The sequence below is a fragment of the Hyperolius riggenbachi genome, chromosome 5, assembly GCF_040937935.1.
Source record: "Hyperolius riggenbachi isolate aHypRig1 chromosome 5, aHypRig1.pri, whole genome shotgun sequence".
NCBI classification, from domain to species: Eukaryota; Metazoa; Chordata; class Amphibia; order Anura; family Hyperoliidae; genus Hyperolius; species Hyperolius riggenbachi.
Window position 1 is genome coordinate 319,519,719 of NC_090650.1, and position 20,065 is coordinate 319,539,783.

General features: G+C 43.9%; 1 protein-coding gene across 1 annotated transcript in view; it reads right to left on the reverse strand.

The window, feature by feature from the left end:
• ROCK1 (Rho associated coiled-coil containing protein kinase 1) overlaps positions 1-20,065 on the reverse strand; it is a 212,652-nt gene that overhangs the window by 134,176 nt on the left and 58,411 nt on the right. Inside the window, exon 2 of the mRNA XM_068237237.1 lies at positions 4,542-4,623. Within this exon, the coding sequence (XP_068093338.1) occupies positions 4,542-4,623 (82 nt within the window). The remainder of the gene's footprint in view (positions 1-4,541; positions 4,624-20,065) is intronic.

The window sequence follows — 20,065 nt, forward strand, 5'->3', positions numbered from 1 at the left end:
ACTATCTGTAAAGCGCTGCACGGACCATTTTCAGGGCGATTTTGCAATAATGGGAGGTATAGGAAATGCGCAAAGTGCTTGAAAAAGTGCTTTTGACAGCGATTTCGTGGGCATTTTTTCCCCGTCAATTTAAATGTGAAGCGTTTCCGGGATTTTCAGGTCCTTTTCCCTTTAAAAATAAGGCCTAGGACACTTAGAAATCGCAGAACGCTTAAAAAGCGCTACAAAAACGCCCAACGCGCAGAAATTGCTGGCAATCGCAAAAAAAAAAAACATCAAAAAACGCCAAAAGCGAATGCTAACGCGATCGGAACACAATGTGAACAAGGCCTGACTGTTTCTTTGATGTATACGTGCTTCAGAAAGCAGGAATGTAGCTGACCCAAGTTGGGTCGGAGAGCTCAGAGAAGCTCTTTTGCAAAGATAACAACTGAAGTTCCTTAACTCTCCCTGTACTGGGAACAATATTAGAATAATTTATAAGCTACTAGTGCTCAATTTCTGTACTACACAAACAATTCATTAAATCATAAGTTTATTTTCGCTTCAGTGTCACTTTAAAGCAGATTTAAAAATCATTATTTACCCTCTGCTTCAACAGTTCTGCTTTTACCGTAATTGCTTATTGCATGCAAATATATCTAGTTTTTATCTACTGGTTTACAAAAACTCAGGCTATGTTCCCACTAGAGTGGAGAATCATAATTTTTTTGCCCGTTCTCCACTCATTGCAAACCGGAAAATGAACGGCTCCTATGTTATACATAGAAGCCGCTCACACTTGTCACTCTGCAATGGATCTGTGGGCTCCGTTGCAGTAAGTGGACCACACTTCTGTGCAGTCCTTGATAATCCCAGACAGGCAGATGCGTCTGCATCTTCCCCGGGTTGGGTTATGCAAATCGCCACTGCTCAGGAAGAAGCATGGTGATCCCAAGTGGGCTCCAATGGTGAACCAATTAAAATTCTCCCTGTTGCTAAGGAAAATTGGCCTAATGCAGCCTATGGAGAGCCCCAAGCTTCTGCACGTCTCCAAGTTGTTTTCAGAGTGGGACCGAGCAGCGGCGGGACAGGTGAGCGGCGATTGCTTCGCATGGCGAGCGGACGTGGATGCAAAATGGATGGAGCGAATCAGTTTCACCATGTCCATATTGCATGTGCGCTAGTGGGAACTCAGCCTCACATAACCGTAATATTATTGCTTATCCTTCAAACATGCAAATAAATATTATTTGCAGAGACCTACACACTTTGCAGTGTAGATGCTGTGCTATAATATGAGTAAAATTTTAAGCATAGAAAGTGTTAACAGAATTGGGTACAATTAAAGAGCACAGAATGGTGATGTGATGTCAGAGTTAGCACAAAATAGCCTTTCCTAGATCTCCTTGTTTACTTTATGTCTATTTACCTAGTTACAGTGCTGGTTACTCACTTGTGACCACACCTAAGGCACCATGTATCTAAGATATGATGCGAAGAGCTCTACACCTTGAGTCATAAAACAAAATCGTCAGGTTTTTAATCAGCTGTATATTCCGAAACGAAGGCCTCATTTTCAAGGACATTTCTTCTAATAAACACCTAGGGAAAGAACTACAGCGCATGCACTATTTGTGCATATAAATTATTTTGCAGTTTGTAGTGGTAATCGAGCAAATAAACCTGGCATTTTAAATGAAAATTCTATAGATATGCAAAATGTGTATTTCAGTTGAGTCTTATACAAGTATCTCATTGTTAATCACTTTCAAGACCTAGCAAAGTGCCCATAAATGTGATGCCTGACAACTTCTTACATGTATATTTGTAGATTGGGAAGAATGGAGATATCCTGTACGAGCTCAGAGTGTAATGCTGCTGGGTGTAAAAATGCAGCAATTTAGCACCGGAGAAACATCCAATGTGAACCCCAAAAAGGTTTTCATTCCCATTTTTCTGCTTCTTTTACAATAGTTAATACAGAAACTATTAATCTCAATTTTTAGTTCCACGTCCAACTAGAGGGTTCTGACTTGATTACTTGATTGTGCACTCTACACAGAGTAATGTGAACGTGTATTATAGGTACTACCAGGTCAGTGGTGGTCTGGGGAGGCAAGTTGAGAGATATCATCCAAAACTTCAGATCTCTATAAAAGGTGCCCATAAACAGTACAATTAAATAGTTTGATTTTCCCATGTATTCAGCCAAATCAATTGAATAGAGGAGAAACTGAAAATAATATTTTTTTGAGATCGATTATTCAGGTTTGTTTTTGTTTTTTTGTGTGTCTTTTTTTGTTTTTTTGTTTTTATAAAATTCTGATCAGATTTATTGGAAAAATCAGGTTGATTGCTTTGAAAATTGAATGTTGTATGGTAGGTTGATAAAATAATCTAAATAAAATCTTATTAAAAAAAAAAATGTAGCTAACTGAATTGTGCATGGCCACCTTAAACCGGTTTCACTCACAATTCTGTCTGTATAGTGTCAATATTGTGTTAAGGTGGTCACAGACTATACAGTTTTTTATATTTCTTTTTAATTTGAGAATTTCAGTTTTTCTGATTGATTGTAACATTTGAAAATCTGACTAATGTATCACACACACGTATCTTCGGTCTATAAACCAAGTATTGATTGAAATTCATCCTATACCATTTAATGTTCTGAAAAATTGATCAGAAAAATAAGCCACAACAAATGGGAAATTCCATCAGATTTCTCGCCTGAATTTAAAAAAATAAATAAAAAAAAATATTTTTCTTGAAGTGTTTTTATTGAATTGCCATAAAATCTCATCTTTTTATTGTACCGTGTGTGGCCACATCAAACATGAATGTCTTAAGCAAGAAGTGATTGTTTAGCTGATCACAAATTGTGAGAGTCCAACCAGCTCCTTATGAGGCTCCTTCTCCCTGGATACTGGTTGTGAACCCAGAAGTGATCTGACTGCACATTCAGGGGGACCTATTACAATAAAGAGATCAATAAACCTGAGTAAATGTGTGCAGATTTTTTAAATGTATATCCCCTGAAGACGCAGAGTAAGAGCTCAAATAGTGGTGTCCTTTTTGATGTGACTGGCAGTTCACCAGTAGTTAGCCACATCAAACACTCATCTTCAGTCTGTACAGGACTCTGCAAGTGAAAGGTCATCCATGGTACTATACATTTAACCCTTTCCAATACTCTATCATTCACTGGCATTTACCTTTATAGGACTGATGTCAGACATCATCCAATATAGGAAAACTGGTTACTGCGGATAATATCGAGCACAGTGTGAACCTCTTCAGACCAGTGTATCGGACTATGTCCAACACTGCGATCAGCGCCAGCCCTATCCCCCGCCGCTTCACTGCGTATTATACAGTAAATGGGTACGCAGCGATATCCACACTTTTTCGGCTTGCGAGCTACTTCAAAAAATACTAATTGAAAACACCAGGTAGAATCTACCTACAGATGTAAGCCACAACTGCAGCACATGCACATCACTCAGACAGGACATATGGGATCTACCTAGAAGTCCTTTGAGATCTACCAGTAGATCACGATCTACCCAATGAGCACCCCTGGTTTAGGCCAATCACTACGAGTGCTGTTTCTGGATCAAATCCAGCATGGTGTCACCCAATGTAGACACATAGGGATAACATCCTATTCAGCAGCATGCAGGGGCACGTAATAATGAAATTACGTTGGCAAGGGGGTGGAGCTACTGCACATGAACAAGCACTTCCCCGCCCCTCTGCAACTGATGCCAGGTGACCTCCTCGCTCTACTGTGAGTAAGTGCAGATGCTCCAGATCACCAATGCAAATACCAATCACCCCCTGTGGTTAGTTCTGGACAACCCTAACTGTGGCTAGTTCTGTTCTAAACAACTATGTGCAGTACAATTAGGGGGACTAATGTTCAATTTAAAGGCAGCAGGGGGACATGCAAATATAGAGTGAAATTGTTCTGCTCTGTTTAATACCTGGTACACACCATGCAATTTCCCATCAGATAGATGGGTTGATAGAGAATTTCTGACAGATCTGATCAAATTTCTGATCCTTTTTCTGATCAATTTCCTGATCACTTCTCTGCAAATCGATCAGAAAAACGATTGGAAATCAGATTGGACCTGTTGGAAATTATCTATTCGACCCATCTATCTATTGGGAAATTGCATGGTGTGCACCAGGCTTGATGCGTGTTACTAATTGAAGGATAAAAAAACTATTAAATTACTTCTGAAAGAATCCACAACTTACAGTTTTTTTGTAAAACCTTTGCACAATACAGTATCTGTATTTATATATCTATCTGAATGCCAACTTACATAGATACTTGTTCACATCTGGATCCAAAACAACTGCTAAACATCTGCTACAACAAGATAATATACAGTAGTGTAACTTCAGTGGCATTCCTCTCCCACAGGAAGCTACAAAACTGGGGTAAGATATGTGGTGGAACGTGATACCAAAGATGTACAATAAGGTTAAACAGACCAAGTCCATTGTCTTGAATTCCTGCTGGGACAAAACAAAGTAAAAATACTTACATCTATTTAGGAAGTTGTCAATGTTCTTGTTTTTCCGCATAGCTGGAAAGTCTAAATCATATACCATAGCGTCCAATCCATCCTGTATGAGAAAAAAAGACAATGGTAAGCAGTACTGAAAAACAGAACAGTTCCCTGGAATGTGTAGTAGTGTGTTAACATGTTTGATACATACTAGCATTCACATAACATGAAATATTTCATAGAAAAGATTCTTGGCGCTCCACCTGTTGGTATGACTGATAAAGTTCTGTAAACAGAAAAGGGTCTCGCCTTACTGTTATAGTAATGACCTTTCAAACATAAAAATAAGACTGGATTGTAAACATTATTAATGATTTATACAGCCCCATTATCTTTCATCACGCTGTACGATGAAAGAAACAAACAAGGGTACATAATATGCACACATTGGTACACAACAATACAGTCATTGGTTCAGAATATAGAAATGATAGCAAGTGTAAAGCCCCGTCTACACGGGGAGATGTGGCGGCGACGTTCCTTATCAATTGAGCCGCTGATGCAGATAAAATTGTATAGTTGGGCGGGACATGTACCCTCATATACAGACTACATCTCCCGGCATGCACTGCGGCGGCTGGGAGCATGCCAACATTGGTGGAAGCTCCAAACTGCTGTCGCTCCCTGGGGAACATGGCACATCTATACAGACTGTGGGCTAGAGGAGCAGGCACCCCCCTCCAGTAGGTAATGATGAATCCCACCCTGCCGCACACTGTATTACAAACTTCCACTTCCCTTCTGCAGAGACTTATTCTATAATTTAACAGGTCCAGGTGCTTGGGTCAATTTAATGTAGGCTACAGTATAGGTTCAGGTGCTTGGGTCACTTTAATATAGGCAATAGTACAGGTGCAGGTGCTTAAATCTCTTTAATGTGATGCCTTTGAATCTCAAAACTTTGAGGCAAAGATTTGTCTTATCCACTAGTTCAGCACAGTCCTACACATATTACCTCCCCACAGCTTAACAGAGTAGCATGCCCATGCAACCTAGCATTAGTGAATTAAACAAGTGCAAGCAGCAGAGAAGCTGGTATTCGAGCTCTGACATGAAGGACAGGAGTAAAACCTAAGGCTGGTTTCACAGTAGGACGTTGCGTTTTAGGGGACGTTATGGTCGCATAACGTGCCCCTAACGCAACGCCTGGTGCTCTCTGATGTGGACGTCAGAGTGAGCCGTGTTGTGCAGCTCACTCTGGCGTCCGTGATGAGTACTCTTGGACGCATGCGGCATCACGTGGTCCCGCCCGGCCAATCGCCGCACAGAGCGGCCGCTCCAGGAAGTACACACTGCACGTCACTGAGTGCAGTGAATATTAATTAGCCATGTGCCTGGCCGCTCTCCGCTCCTCCCCAACGTTACTGAGCATGTGCAAGCAGTGTAACGCGGCTCTGCCGCTTATAAAGTACTGCATGCAGTACGTTGTCTAATGGCGCAGCGTTACAATGTAGACGCAACGTGGCCACTGTGAACAGCCCATTGATTTTTCATTGCTGTGCGGTGGGCTGCGTTACAGGCTGCTCTAACGTGCGCCTGTAACATCCCACTGTGAAACCAGCCTAAAAGATGGGAACCAGCAGTGAGGGAAGGTAAAACAACATGCAAGGTCAGGCTGATCTGCACTTACTCCACTGTCCTTTTTATGAATTCAGTCTTGCAGACTGGACTGAATTAAGTGGATGGTTGTGACTACATTAAATAGTATATGAACATGAGGAGTACATCACTGTCCATTGCAAGTAATATATTGTATAATGCTAGGTATACACAATGAGATTTTTCAGTAGATTTACTGTTGGATCGATTTTTCTTATCTTTTATCATCAATTTCCATTCACTTCTATGAGAAATCGATCAGATAAACTATAGGAAATAAGATCGGACGTGCCGGAAATTATTTATCGAACCATCTATCTGCTGAAAAAATGTATGGCGTATTCCCAGCATTACACTCTACTTATCATGCAGTAAGACTTTGCGCACTTATTCTACTTAACGCAGTTTAGTGAATCTACTTTGAGACACAGCACACCTATCCAAATGCACATTAAATGATGTTCAAACAGACTTTCAATAAGTGTCCCTAAATACAAATCAACAATACTTTGGTAGTTATAAGAAAATAAACCTTTTTTTTTTTACTTATATCGAATTTTCTATGCATTGAAGCTTATACTTCCTAGTCAAGGGCTAGTTTAACATTTGTTTGCTTTGATTAAAACTGGAAAAACGTGTATTGTGTTTCCAAAGAGAGCAGATGTTTCAGAAGAATTCAGACCTGTACAATGGAATAAATCCTGACATTTTAAGATTAAGATCCGAGAATTACTGGTCCTTGTTAGAAAATAATTATAATTGCTGTAATATGCCAGAGTAATAAACTGGCAGTCACTCAGTCTAAAAGCAGCTCTCCAAGAAGACACTCTCCCACAGTGACTGTTACAATTATGCCAAAATGAGCCTTGGCTGTTTGTTCTATAATTATAAACACATGAAGTCTCTGATGCTTTCCAGCCAAAGCATCAGTATTACACCTATGGTGCCATTGTCGGAAAGCGCAAAATTAGTATTCCAGTATAAAGGCACGCTACAATTTATGTCCGACGACAGGGAGGTCATTATATAAACACTACAGGTGTTAAAGCAAAATTCCCGGATTTAGGAAAAAGGATCCACATCTCCCTGTACACCATGACCACCACTATTGGGCACTTCCTGTCCCAACTTTCCACATCTACAGGTGAGGAACTGCAGCACAAATCAATGACACTAGTAGACTAAGGCACAGACCAGACTGCCTCAACCTCCCAAAACTGAAATTTAAAAAGGGAAAGGAGGAGCGCTCTGTATTGCATTAAACTTTTTATTGATAAAACACGCAAGAATAAAATACACTTACTGAAAAGTAGTGTTGAATAAGCTTCTCATGGGTAAATCATATTAATAACCTCCAGCGAGCAACCTTGCCAAGAGGACTCACTTGACCAAGGTGTGGACACGCCGAAACACGTTGTGAGGTCACTGGCACACTGACACCGACCGGAGGCACCTTGTCCACATACCATCTGGGACACCCTCCGCAGCTGGCCACAGAGGAGGAACAGGTTGCTCGCTGGAGGTTATTAATGGGATTTACCCATGACAAGCTTATTCAACACTACTTTTCAGTAAGTGTATTTTAATCTTGCGTGTTTTATCAATAAAAAGTTTAATACACTACGGAGCCATCCTCCGCTCTTTTCCTTTTTATTTTTCTGCCACAGTTTAACCCTCCAGCCGGGGGGGAGGAGCGGCTGAAGTTGTGTATTTCTGTTAATGACCACGCATATGTTCCAGTAGCGCAAAATTGCACATCTTTTTTTGTCCTATTCAAAACAGAAGGCATTTGTAATTCTTCAGGCTGGAGTGAGATTATGAGATGTCCCACAGTTTATTGCTGCTGAGTATGAAAATCATTCCTTTGATGTCACTGAAAGCTATTCAGCAGTGATGCACTGTGGGACACCACATATGTTCACTCCAAACTGAATAATTGCAAATACCTTTTTAGGAAGGCAAATTTCTGTTTTGCATAACATTTTAGTAAAAAAGGCTTTTTGGTCCTTTTTAGCCCCTTACACACTCCCAGCAGTTCTGGTTCACCATGAGCTTGCTGGGCAATTTGTAACTCTCCCTCCAAAACAGAGTCCTATAGGAGGAGGCATGATCCAGAGTACCAGACCCCACTCCTCGGGGTAGAGCAGGCAGGAGGCAGGCAGTCAATCGTACGGTACGGTAATTGTCACATGACAGCTGGGCAAGATTAACATAAAAAATATATATTTACCTAAGAAGTGGGAAGCCTCTGGTTGGTGCAGAGGCTTCCTGGATCAAGCCCATAGTTCCAGCTCTGGTTCCCTAAACCTATTAGACCACTTGTGGCCACTCTCCCGCCTTGTACGAGCACTTCTGGAATGGGCACGCTCAAGTTAAGGTGCACATTATCGGTACAATTTTCTGTAAATGATCATATTTTTTAACAGATTGTTCAGATCAAATTGCATGAACATAGAAAAGTTGATGGGCCCAATCTATCCTGAATGATTGCAACCTCTGTTGCTTCCTTAAAGAAAAGATACTACCTTTTGGTGGATTTTTTCGTCTGATCATAACTGGTGGAGATATAATTGCAAGCTGGATTCTCTAATCGTGTGGATTAATTAAATGTGATCTTTTCTTTCAATCTGAATTAACTTATCCAAAATATGATCGTTCACTAAAAATTGTACAATCAATGGGCACCTTTAGATCTGCACGTCCCCAGTACAATGATGTGCTTATGCATTGAGGAAACAAGCCATGCACAAACGGTTTTGTTCAACTAGGCATGGGTGGGCATTACTTACACATAACCAGTCTAGCTGCGCTCATACACACGCGGGAGCGCAGCCACAAGAAGGGGCAGGCCCCGTGCGGGAGCGCAGCCACAAGAAGGGGCAGGCCCCGTGCGGGAGCGCAGCCACAAGAAGGGGCAGGCCCCGTGCGGGAGCGCAGCCACAAGAAGGGGCAGGCCCTGTGCAGGAACGATGAGCTACAAGAGGATCTGAGGAGCGCCTGGACCATCCACAGGTAAATTGTACTTTCCCTCATCACAGGTTGCTTTAAAATATAAAGCATGTCCCAAACATAAAAGTAAATTATAGCATGATTAATCTGTAGCACTTTTTTTTCAGCTTGGTAACAATGGCTAAGAATTGTGTGAATGCATCAGTTTTCTTTAGGGGATATTACTTGCCAGTCTATCCTGGAATCACAATTGCAAAGTATGGCTTGATCACACTATGTACAGTGCAGTGCTGTATGGTATGGAACTGCACATGGTGTGCGGTTTGCTAGGATATCAGAAATTGGGTATATTACAAAGTATGAAGTTTCCGCATTGTCACTGCAGTGCAATAGCAATGGTTATGGAGGAGCAATGGTGCTGGCTAAATGTTTGTGCATCTCAAACACCAGCAGACTCTAAAAACTTGGCTTTCATGTTTAATGCTGGGAATACACTGTTTGTTTCTGGCTCTCGATTCTCCTCTTGTTCCTTTTTGCCGCTCAATTCAGCAGTCGATTCTCTTCCGCTCGTTTTTCTTATCTTTTTCCATTTACTTCTGTCAGAAATCGAGCGGCAGAAGGATCGAAAGGGAGATCGGACATGTCGAAAATTATCTATCGAACCATCTAATCACCTCAAAAACGAACGATGCATTCCCAGCATTAAGAGTTGGGCTATAGGCATGAGATGTATGCAACTGATGGCTGGATTTCTACTATATTGAGCAGTACAAACCTAGCAGATGCAGCAGTTCTGTAAAATATTAGAACAGCCACTAACTGTACAGCAATTACTACCTTTATCCACTTGGACAGATTTCCCAGGCACACTTGCAACCTTTGGATCTGTTACATGTAAACAAAACAGCTACAGAAAAGTATGTCCATCTGTTAAATTGTAACTCTTTCACAGACAAATGAAAACAGGGTCCCTCTAGGACAGCTAGCTACATGTATTGCACAGACTTCAACCAGAATTAGTAGCAGTTCAACTTCTTTCCTTGGTTTGGCACACTGCCTGTACCCAAGGGGGTAACTAATTGGGCTATGCTGGGGATACACAGTACGTTTCTGTACCGTGTATCGACCAGCTGATCCGGCCAGCTGATAATATTCAGCTGGCCTGATCAAGCCGCTCAACCCCTGCCTGCTCGATTCCCGCCTGCGGACAACGGCAGGGAATCGAGCGCTGATAAGGAAGCGCCGGCGGGGGCAAGTGGTAATCTATCCACGCGGGGACGCGGCTGGGGTCGATCCGGCGTCGACCCGTGTATTCCCAGCATAAGAGGGTGGTTGAATCTTTCATAGTCAATCCAATATAGTAGCTACATCAACACACAACACCTCTAGAGAATGGGGAAGCGAAAATTTTTTTTGAGTATTTACTACCATGGCTGCCAGGAACTATAATTCAGCATGAAATGAATAGAAAATCCTAGCTTGCTGCAGTCTGAACTCAGATGACAGGGCAGCAAGAACCTACAGCCAGCCTACCATATGCAGACTGGCCACAAGACACTGTGAAACAATGACTGCTTAAACAAGGACTATTGGCTCTGTTTCAGCTGACAATATTTGGCAGTAATGTACCACTGAAGATGTGAATAGAATTTATCCATGTATTTAAGGACTAGTTGCTATAGTTATACCAGGGCTGTGGAGTCGGTCCAAAAATCCACCGACTCCGACTCCTCAGTTTAGGATTCCACCGACTCCGACTCCACGACTCCGACTCCTCTAATTTGCATATTACAATTTTGTTGATTAAAATTATGTAACATGAAATTCGTCTCTTAACTGCCAACGCTTAGGAATTTTACAAGACAACTGAAGTGAGAAGGATATGTAGACTACTATATTTATTCCCTTTAGACTAAAACTAGTCCTTGGTAAGAGTACTTGTAAAAGGTAAAAACCGGAACAAAGAACATCTATCAGGCCCTAGGCAATGTAAGTGTGGGTGCATGTAAGAATGATGTGCAGGTACTCTGCAGGGGAATGAGGAGATTGTAAACAGACAACACCTCTGTGTTCAATGTGCACAGCATTCTCAGCGGATTCCCTGCAGCTCTGTGGGGAGTGCATATGTAGAGTATAGTACTACTGTGTAACAAAGTAAACCTGAGACAGATGAAATTAAAGTTTTATACATACCTGGGGCTTCCTCCAGTCGCCTTCAGGATAATCAGTCCCTCGTTGTCCTCCTCCACCACCTGGATCTTCTGCTATGAGTCCAGGTACTTGAGCCAGTCAGGCGTAGTGCGCATGCACACACTCCGCCGCCAGGAGCATACTACACCTGTGCAGCACTATTGCGCAGGTGCAGAATGTTCCTGGCTGTGGGAGCGGCATGCGGTCGGACAGCGCTGACTGGCTGAATTACCAGGACTCATAGCAGAAGATCCGGGTGGTGGAGGACAGTGAGGGACTGATTAGCCTGAAGGGGGCTGGAGGAAGCCCCAGGTGTGTATAAAACTTTACTTTTCATCCGTCACAGTTACCCTTTAATTTGTAGTCACCAAACCAAATTTTAATAACATATCAAATTATTTTATTTCATCAGGAAAGGGAGTGCATACATTTGCATAAATCAGCATCAATGCAGAATTATTTCCATCTCGTTGACCATCTCTATTAGTGACACGGCTACACATCAGGCTTTATTCTTACAGCATAGATGTTATTTAGTATATATGTTACGGCCAGAACCCGAAGTGTGGCCACTTCTAGTTCTGGCCGGCCACTTCGGGTTCTGGCCGGCCAATTTGCGAAGTGGCCGCAGCGCAGCGGCCAATGTTAGAAATGCAAAGCTACACTTATTTTACGGCCGTCTCGCTGCGGCCAAATGTATTAAAAGTTGCTTAAATTTAATTAAATATAGCCGGCGGCGATGTGATAGATGAAGCCGCCGGCTTTCGCACTGCCTCCCCCCCCCCCCCCCCCGATTCTCTCCCCCCCCCCGCCTCTCTCCTTGTCCCCGCCTTCCATACAATACGGAGCCGCCAGGAGAGTCGTTCGTCGCGGCAGGGGAAGCAGAGCGGGGAGGCTGCAGACATTACTTCTGCCAGCGCCCGCTCTGCAGGAACGGCAGGATTCCCCTGCCGCGACGAACGACTCTCGGGGGACACGCGTGTCCCCGCCCGGCTGCTCCGTATGTCGTATAGGAGGCAGGGGAGAGGAGAGAGGCGGGGGGAGGAGGAGAGGAGGAGGAGGCAGTGCGAAAGCCGGCGGCTTCATCTATCACATCGCCGCCGGCTATATTTAATTAAATTAAGCAACTTTTAATACATTTGGCCGCAGCGAGACGGCTGTAAAATAAATGTAAACTTTCCATTTGTAATATTGGCCGCTGCGCTGCGGCCACTTCGCACATTGGCCGGCCAGAACCCGAAGTGGCTGGCCAGAACTAGAAGTGGCCACACTTCGGGTTCTGGCCGTAACATATATAAGAGATTCCTGTGTACACATCATATATACAGTCACAATCAGATATGTATATCTGACCTTAAAAATACAAGGACTGCTTTATTGAAGCAGCACAAGTAACTAATTTTGATTGGTTTATTTCATTTTTGTGGACTAAGCACAGCTATTACTGTATATATACTGTATATATACATTATTTTTAATGACTATTATCTGAGAAATAGAACATTTTATCATATTTTCTATTTTAATTACAGTTACAAATTCATTAGGAGTCGGAGTCGGTGCATTTTTTCCCGACTCCGACTCCAGGCACCCAAAATTGCCCGACTCCACGACTCCGACTCCACAGCCCCGAGTTATACTACACACTCCTATGATGCTAGGCTAAAAAGAAACCATCCCAGTGGATTAGCTTCTTGGCTGAGAAAGAACCTTTCTTCTGAGATTGAGATATCCTTTGCTTGACAGATAGCCACAACCAAATGTTTCAGCAGACCAATGTATTGTCTATTAATACTTTCCCCAGACAAATTGTAGGGGGAAGGGGGGGATGCAAATTCATCCCTTTATCGATCACAATCAAATCGGACAGGATGGAAATCTTCCGATTCCTGTAGTTCGGACCAAAAGTTGTATAGTGTTCTAGCATTAGGGTCATTTTCCATTAGGGGTCGCGGTTTTTAATTCAGCCGCGCTCCCATTGTGCTGCAAAAACACTGCCAGAATCATTAAACCGCACCATGCACGGCTAGAGTCATTCGGCTGTGTGGCGCACTAATCTGCAGCATGCCATCCAAATTGCACAGCCCTGCAATGTAGACAGCAAAGACATTGAAAAGACAGGCAGTTTTACCCCACCCCTCGCCTGCTTGGAATTGCTGCAGATTTGTGCTGCAAACGGGCCCTTATAATGTTTCATATTCATTTTTACAGTGTTTAATGCATTAGGGCAAAAAAAAAAAAAAAAAAAAAAACATTTGAGTGTAATCTCAATGTGGTATTCAGTGATAACTGTAATGCTAAACAGAGAATGCCGAAAGCATAAGATACTAATAGATTTACAGAGATGTTAAATTGAAAATTCCATATTAAATGAATTCATTAAAAAAAAAAAAATTATAAAGATCCAGAGTTGATTTAGTGAAATGTTTTTTCAAACCAACCAACTTTTTTGCCATATACAATCTTGTTTTATGAAATTGCAGAAATCTCAAACTTTCAATAGACTGAATCAGTTTCATCAAATCTAAAAACATTTAGTGAAAACTATAACGTGTGTTATACGCACCTTTAAGCGGATGCAACAGAATAACAATATATGTCATTTTAAGGTTTTCATTATTTTAAAGAGAATCTGAAGTGAAATAAAATAATACAAAAAAGATACTCGCCTAAGGAGAGGGAAGACTCTGGATCCTATAGAGCCTTCCCGGCCCCCGCGTTCCCCTGCAGGCTTCCTCATTATGGGTCGTAGACTGCTCTCTTCCACTTCTGGTACGCTTTGGGAGTCTTCGGAAGCATTCAGGCTTCTGAAGATGGGTCACTCAGTACTGCGCACGTGCGAGCGTCCTCTATCACAAACTTACGCATGTGCAGTACAGACCCGCCCGTCTTCAGAAGCCCGAGTGCTCACAAAGACATCCAAACCCTCCCGCTGTGGGAGAACCGTGCATCCAGCGCTGGAACGCGGGTACTGTGAGGAGAGCGGGAAGGCTCTGTAGGACCCAGAGCCGTCCCTCTCCTTAGGGTAGTGTCTGTCTATTTTAATTTTTACTACAGATTCTATTTAAGATAAGCATTATTAAATACTGAGGTTTTTATTTCATTGCAGATAATGGATTTTTGTGAAATCCACCAGATTTGATTTTAACACAAACAGTTAAATCTCCCACAAAAAAAAAAAAACTCTATGAACACTTGGGGATCCATTTAACAATTCAAATCCTCTTCTGTGGGGCTAAATAAATCATTAATATTAATTGGCAGCAACAGTAAGCTTCCGAAACTAAACTACACTTTATTAACATACTGAGAATAAACTAAGTCAAGTAAATTAAACAAGGAAATCTAAGTAAGGAGACTTAAAATTTCCAAAACATTCCTAATAACGTTATTTAATTGCTGTGCTCTCGCCTATATGAATACCATGATTGAGCTTTTTGGATGGATAAAGTTGTTCCATGTTTAAAAATAAAAAATAAACAGTGCTACACTTGTGAACTGCATTCTATTTTGCACTCCCAGAAATGCTTTCCAGGCTTCCAAAGATAACAAAATTCCTGGAGTGACTGATGGCAGTAAAGTGCTGAATGGTGCTACACAGGCAGAACATTATGCTCTTCTCCATTTTAAACAGGTTTAGGATATAAAGAATGAAATCCTTAAAGAGACTCCGTAACAAAAATTGCATCCTGTTTTTTATCATCCTACAAGTTCCAAAAGCTATTCTAATGTGTTCTGGCTTACTGCAGCCCTTTGTACTATCACAGTCTCTGTAATAAATCAACTTATCTCTCTCTTGTCAGACTTGTCAGGCCTGTGTCTGGAAGGCTGCCAAGTTCTTCAGTGTTGTGGTTCTGCTATGAACTCTCCCTTCCAGGCCCCTCTATGCACACTGCCTGTGTGTTATTTAGGATTAGAGCAGCTTCTCTCTTCTCTCTTATCTTTTACAAGCTGGATAAATCGTCCTCTGAGCTGGCTGGGCTTTCACATACTGAAGAATTACAGACAAGGGCAAAGCTGTTTGCAGGAAGAAAAGAGCAGCCTGAAACTTCAGTGCATGAGAGATGCAGGGGGAAAGAAACACACAAATGATCTCTTGAGATTCAAAAGGAAGGCTGTATACAGCGTGCTTGTGTATGGATGTATTTTCTATGTGTGGACATACTGTACATCAACCTACTTCCTGTTTTGGTGGCCATTTTGTTTGTTTATAAACAAACTTTTTAAAACTGTTTTTAACCACTTTTAATGCGGCGGGGAGCGGAGAAATTGTGACAGAGGGTAATAGGAGATGTCCCCTAACGCACTGGTATGTTTACTTTTGTGTGATTTTAACAATACAGATTCTCTTTAAAGAACAAGCGACACTCATGCTAACCTTGTAATAAAAAACACATAGTAGAAGTATTATTTATCTACTTACATAACAGATGTATTGTGCTATCCACGTAATGATTCCTGTGAATTTTACAAAGGAAAAGCAGAAAATCCTAATCTAGGCAGTGGCCATCTTGCCAAGCTAATGCTGACATCATATCCTCCCTAAAGGTGGCCATACACTGGTCGATGTGCCATTAGATCGACCAGCTGACAGATCCCTATCTGATCGAATCTGATCAGATAGGGATCGTATGGCTGCCTTTACTGCAAACAGATTGTGAATCGATTTCAGCCTGAAACCGATCACAATCTGTTCAGCTGCTCCTGCCGCCTGTCCCCCCCCCCCCCCCCGTATACATTACCTGAGGCTGGCTCCCGGGCGTCTTCTCTGCACTGCACCGCACCGCTGTTCTTGCTCCATCCCGGCGCTTCCTGTGTTACTCCGTGACCAGGAAGTTCAAATAGAGCGCCCTCTATTTCAACTTCCTGGTCACCGGAGTGACACAGGAAGTATAAGCGTACACTGGGACATGCGGAAATGCGGTGCAGCGAGGAGAAGAGGACCCCGGAGCCAGCTTCAGGTAATGTATACATGCTCGGATCGGGCCCGAATCGTACGCCGCAAGCGACGCGCTCCTACCGGCGGGCGATCGAGGGTAATTTCCCGCACGGCGCGATCGACGGACCGATCCGATTTCGGGAGGGAATCGGATCGGCGGGTGCGTTTAGCGCAAGCGATTGGCAGCAGATCCGATCCCAGGATCGGATCTGCTGTCGAAACGGCCGTGAATCGAGCCAGTGTATGGCCTGCTTAACTCTTGTTTCCCCCCTACCTTCTCTTGCTCATTGTGTATTCATTAGCTGCCCTCCTCCCAGAGTCTTTTTTTTATTTACACATCCAATCACTGAGTCACCTCAGCCTTGCTTGTAAACACAAGTGATCAGCTAGGCAGGGAAATAAATGGAAGAGGAGGAATATAATATAGATAATAAGAACTCCCAGCATTCAAAAGAACTCCCAGAATTCAACTCTTTGGCACTGTTTGGCACTAGGGCCAGTGCTCTTAAAGTATGTGATAACTCCAAACCATAAAAGCAGAAAAAGTTTTTAATGCAGGATTAGCATCTTTATCACTTAATACACTCAGACCAGTTGCTGTTGAAATTTGATTTTTATGGTGGCAATACCGCTTTAACAGCCAACATACAAAATACTAGTCTGGCTGGGATAAAAAATAATTAAATATGTTCTTTTGTGATTTATCAAGAACCAACATACCAATTCTTCAGTGCAGAAGCCTGGAGTAGAGCTTGAGCTGCTTTCTATAGGTAATGAATAAAGTGATCCTTGGTCCATCTGGTCATAGCTTCCTCTCTTGCCATTGGTCAACTATCACAAGTCTGGTGCCCACTAATCCTGCCATCAATATCACATGACCAGACATGGTAATAGATAGCCAGTGGAGGCGTAAAAAGTCATTTTACTTATACCACTATCATGTGTGATACAACTTTGATGAGGTGAATGGATATAATTAGAAAATGACTGCATAGCACCAAAAGCGCAGCTAAACATCAGAAGCTGAGGAGCACACCATAATGCCAATCCTGAATACAAGTGAGTTTTATGCAACGCACAATGCATTCAGTGTAATCCAAGCAGTGTAAAGCCTCATACACACACAAGGCTTGTCACTCAGCGGGGATGGAGACCCAATCCCTCAGGTGTCATTGTAGAGCCATGGCTGTACAGACATTCTGTTTCTATGCAGGGGGCGGAGAGGCAATGGGGCGGCACAGGAGTGACATCACATGGCAGGCAGGGTTAGTGAGGAGAACAATGCTCTTAGGCAGCAATCTGAGTTGTCGATCCACCAGGCTAACCGCTGGCTACGGAGTCATGTGGCATCCACGACCACTGTAACCACGCTAGATTCACGGCAGAGGAAGTCATTATCAGCTGAATTTATTTAGCATGTGTACAAAACTAAAAGGAAACTGAAGCGAGAAGGATATGGAGGCTGCCATATTTATTTCATTTTAAACAATACTGGTTGTCTGGCAATCCTGCTGATCCTCCTTTAAAGCTGGCCATACACTGGCCCGATTTACGCCCGTTTCGACAGCAGATTCGATCACTGGGATCGAATCTGCTGCCAATCGTTCACGCTACACGCCGAATTTCGATCCATTTCGTCCGATCCCGTCGATCGCGCCGTGCGGAAAATAACCGTCGATCGCCCGCGGGTAAAGAGCGCATCGCTAGCGGCGTTCGAGTGCCCGACGACCGACGCAATAGAGACCGCATACATTACCTGCTCCACCGGCGTGACTCCAGTCTCCCGGTCACCGCTGCTCTGTCTGCGCTCTGGTCTCCAGGTCCGGCATGCCTCACTTCTTCTAGCCCGGCAGGAAGTTTAAACAGTAGAGCGCCCTCTACTGTTTAAACTTCCTGCCGGGCTAGAAGAAGTGAGGCATGCCGGGGCCGGAGACCAGAGCGGAGACGGAGCAGCGGTGACCGGGAGACTGGAGTCACGCCGGTGGAGCAGGTAATGTATGTGGGCATGCGGGCGGGGGAAGCGGCGGCAGCACCACCACCACCACCACCACAACAGATTGTGAACGGTTTCAGGCTGAAATCGGTTCACAATCTGTTTGCTGTAAAGGTAGCCATACGATCCCTCTCTGATCAGATTCGATCAGAGAGGGATCTATCTGTTGGTCGAATCTGATGGCAAATCGACCAGTGTATGGCCACCTTTAGCCATAGATCCTGAACAAGCATGCAGCAGATCAGGTGTTTCTGACATTACTGTCAGATCTGACCAGATTAGCTGCATGCTTGTTTCTGTTTTGATTCAGGCACTACTGCAGTCAAAGATAAGCAAGACATCCAGGGAACTGGTATTGTTTAAAAGGGAAATATGGTAGCCTCCATATATTTATTTTAGTTGTCCTTTAACCATTTAACGACCGCCCACTACACCGGGGTGGCCGAAAAGTGGATCCCGCAAGGACCGCCGCATGCATAGAGGCGGCGGTCCTTGAACGGGCATGGGCGGAGCGATCGCGTCATCCTTGACGCGATCCTCCGCCGGGGATCGATGGCCGGGGATTTAGCCTCAGTCCGCCGGCCACTTAGCAGCGCCGGCGGGTGGAGGAATACAAATCTCCGCCAATCAATGCGTATAAGGCACTTTGTTAGGTAAACAAAGTGCCTTATACATGCTTCCTCCTCACCTTGTGGTCTCATTGTTCCAGAGACCACCAGCGAGGAGGAAGCACAAGTGAGTATACGCCACACGTTTTTTTTTTTTAAACAGCCCCCCTGATCTCCCACCTCAGCCTTTAGACCCCCCCCCCCTCTGATCACGCCAGCAGACCCCTGCCAGGACCCTTGCACCCCTCTAAACCCCCCCCCCCACCAGTCACTAACTATCGACGCTATCCCCTACATTAGGCCCCTAACTGCCTCCTAATCAACCCTGATCCCCCCCCCCCACCTTTAGATCACCCCCAGACCCCATCCCAGACTACCCCCCTGTATACTGTATGCATCTGTATACAGCTAGCTTACCCCCTGATCCCCTCTCTGATCCCCTGTCCATCACCCCTTAGTGCCCCCACCCATCAGAGCAGATCCTAACTGCCCCACGGGGGCAACCGATTACCTGCCCAGACCCTCGATTGCCCTCAGACCCCCCTCCTGATTACATCCCCTGCGCATTGTTTACATCTGTCCTTCCCAGCAATCACTAACTGATCTTCGATCAGTAACCCCCTGTGTCTGCCTCTCATCAGATCAGGACTCAGTCTGCCCCGTGCGGGCTCCTGATCAACCCCCCACCCCCTCAAATCGCCCTCAGACCCCCCTCCCCCCCCCTAATCACCGTCCGAGTGCATTGTATTTGACTGTGCTGTGATTGTATTTGATTGTGCTGCAATTGTATTCAATTGAGCTGCAATTGTATTTGATTGTCCCGTGATCTGCTTCGATTGTCCCGTGATTGTTTGATTGCCTCCGAGACCCCACTTCCCACCATCCCCCACCACCACCCCCACCCCCCATCACCTTCCGAGTGCATCAGATTTGATTGTGCGGTGATTGGATTCGATTGTGCTGTAATTGTATTTGATTGTCCCGTGATCTGCTTCGATTGTCCCGTGATTGATTGCCTCTGAGACCCCACTTCCTGCCACCCCCAACCCCCCTCCAATGAGGAGGTATACAGGTACATGGATCAGTCGGATGAGAGCGTTTGGGAAGACTCAGCCGACGAATCATCAGGGTCCGAATTTGAACCTGTGGAAAGCAGTGGTTCTCCGACCGAAAGTGATGACGAGGTTTTGGTCCCGGCTAGAGCCAGGCGTACCAGACCCCA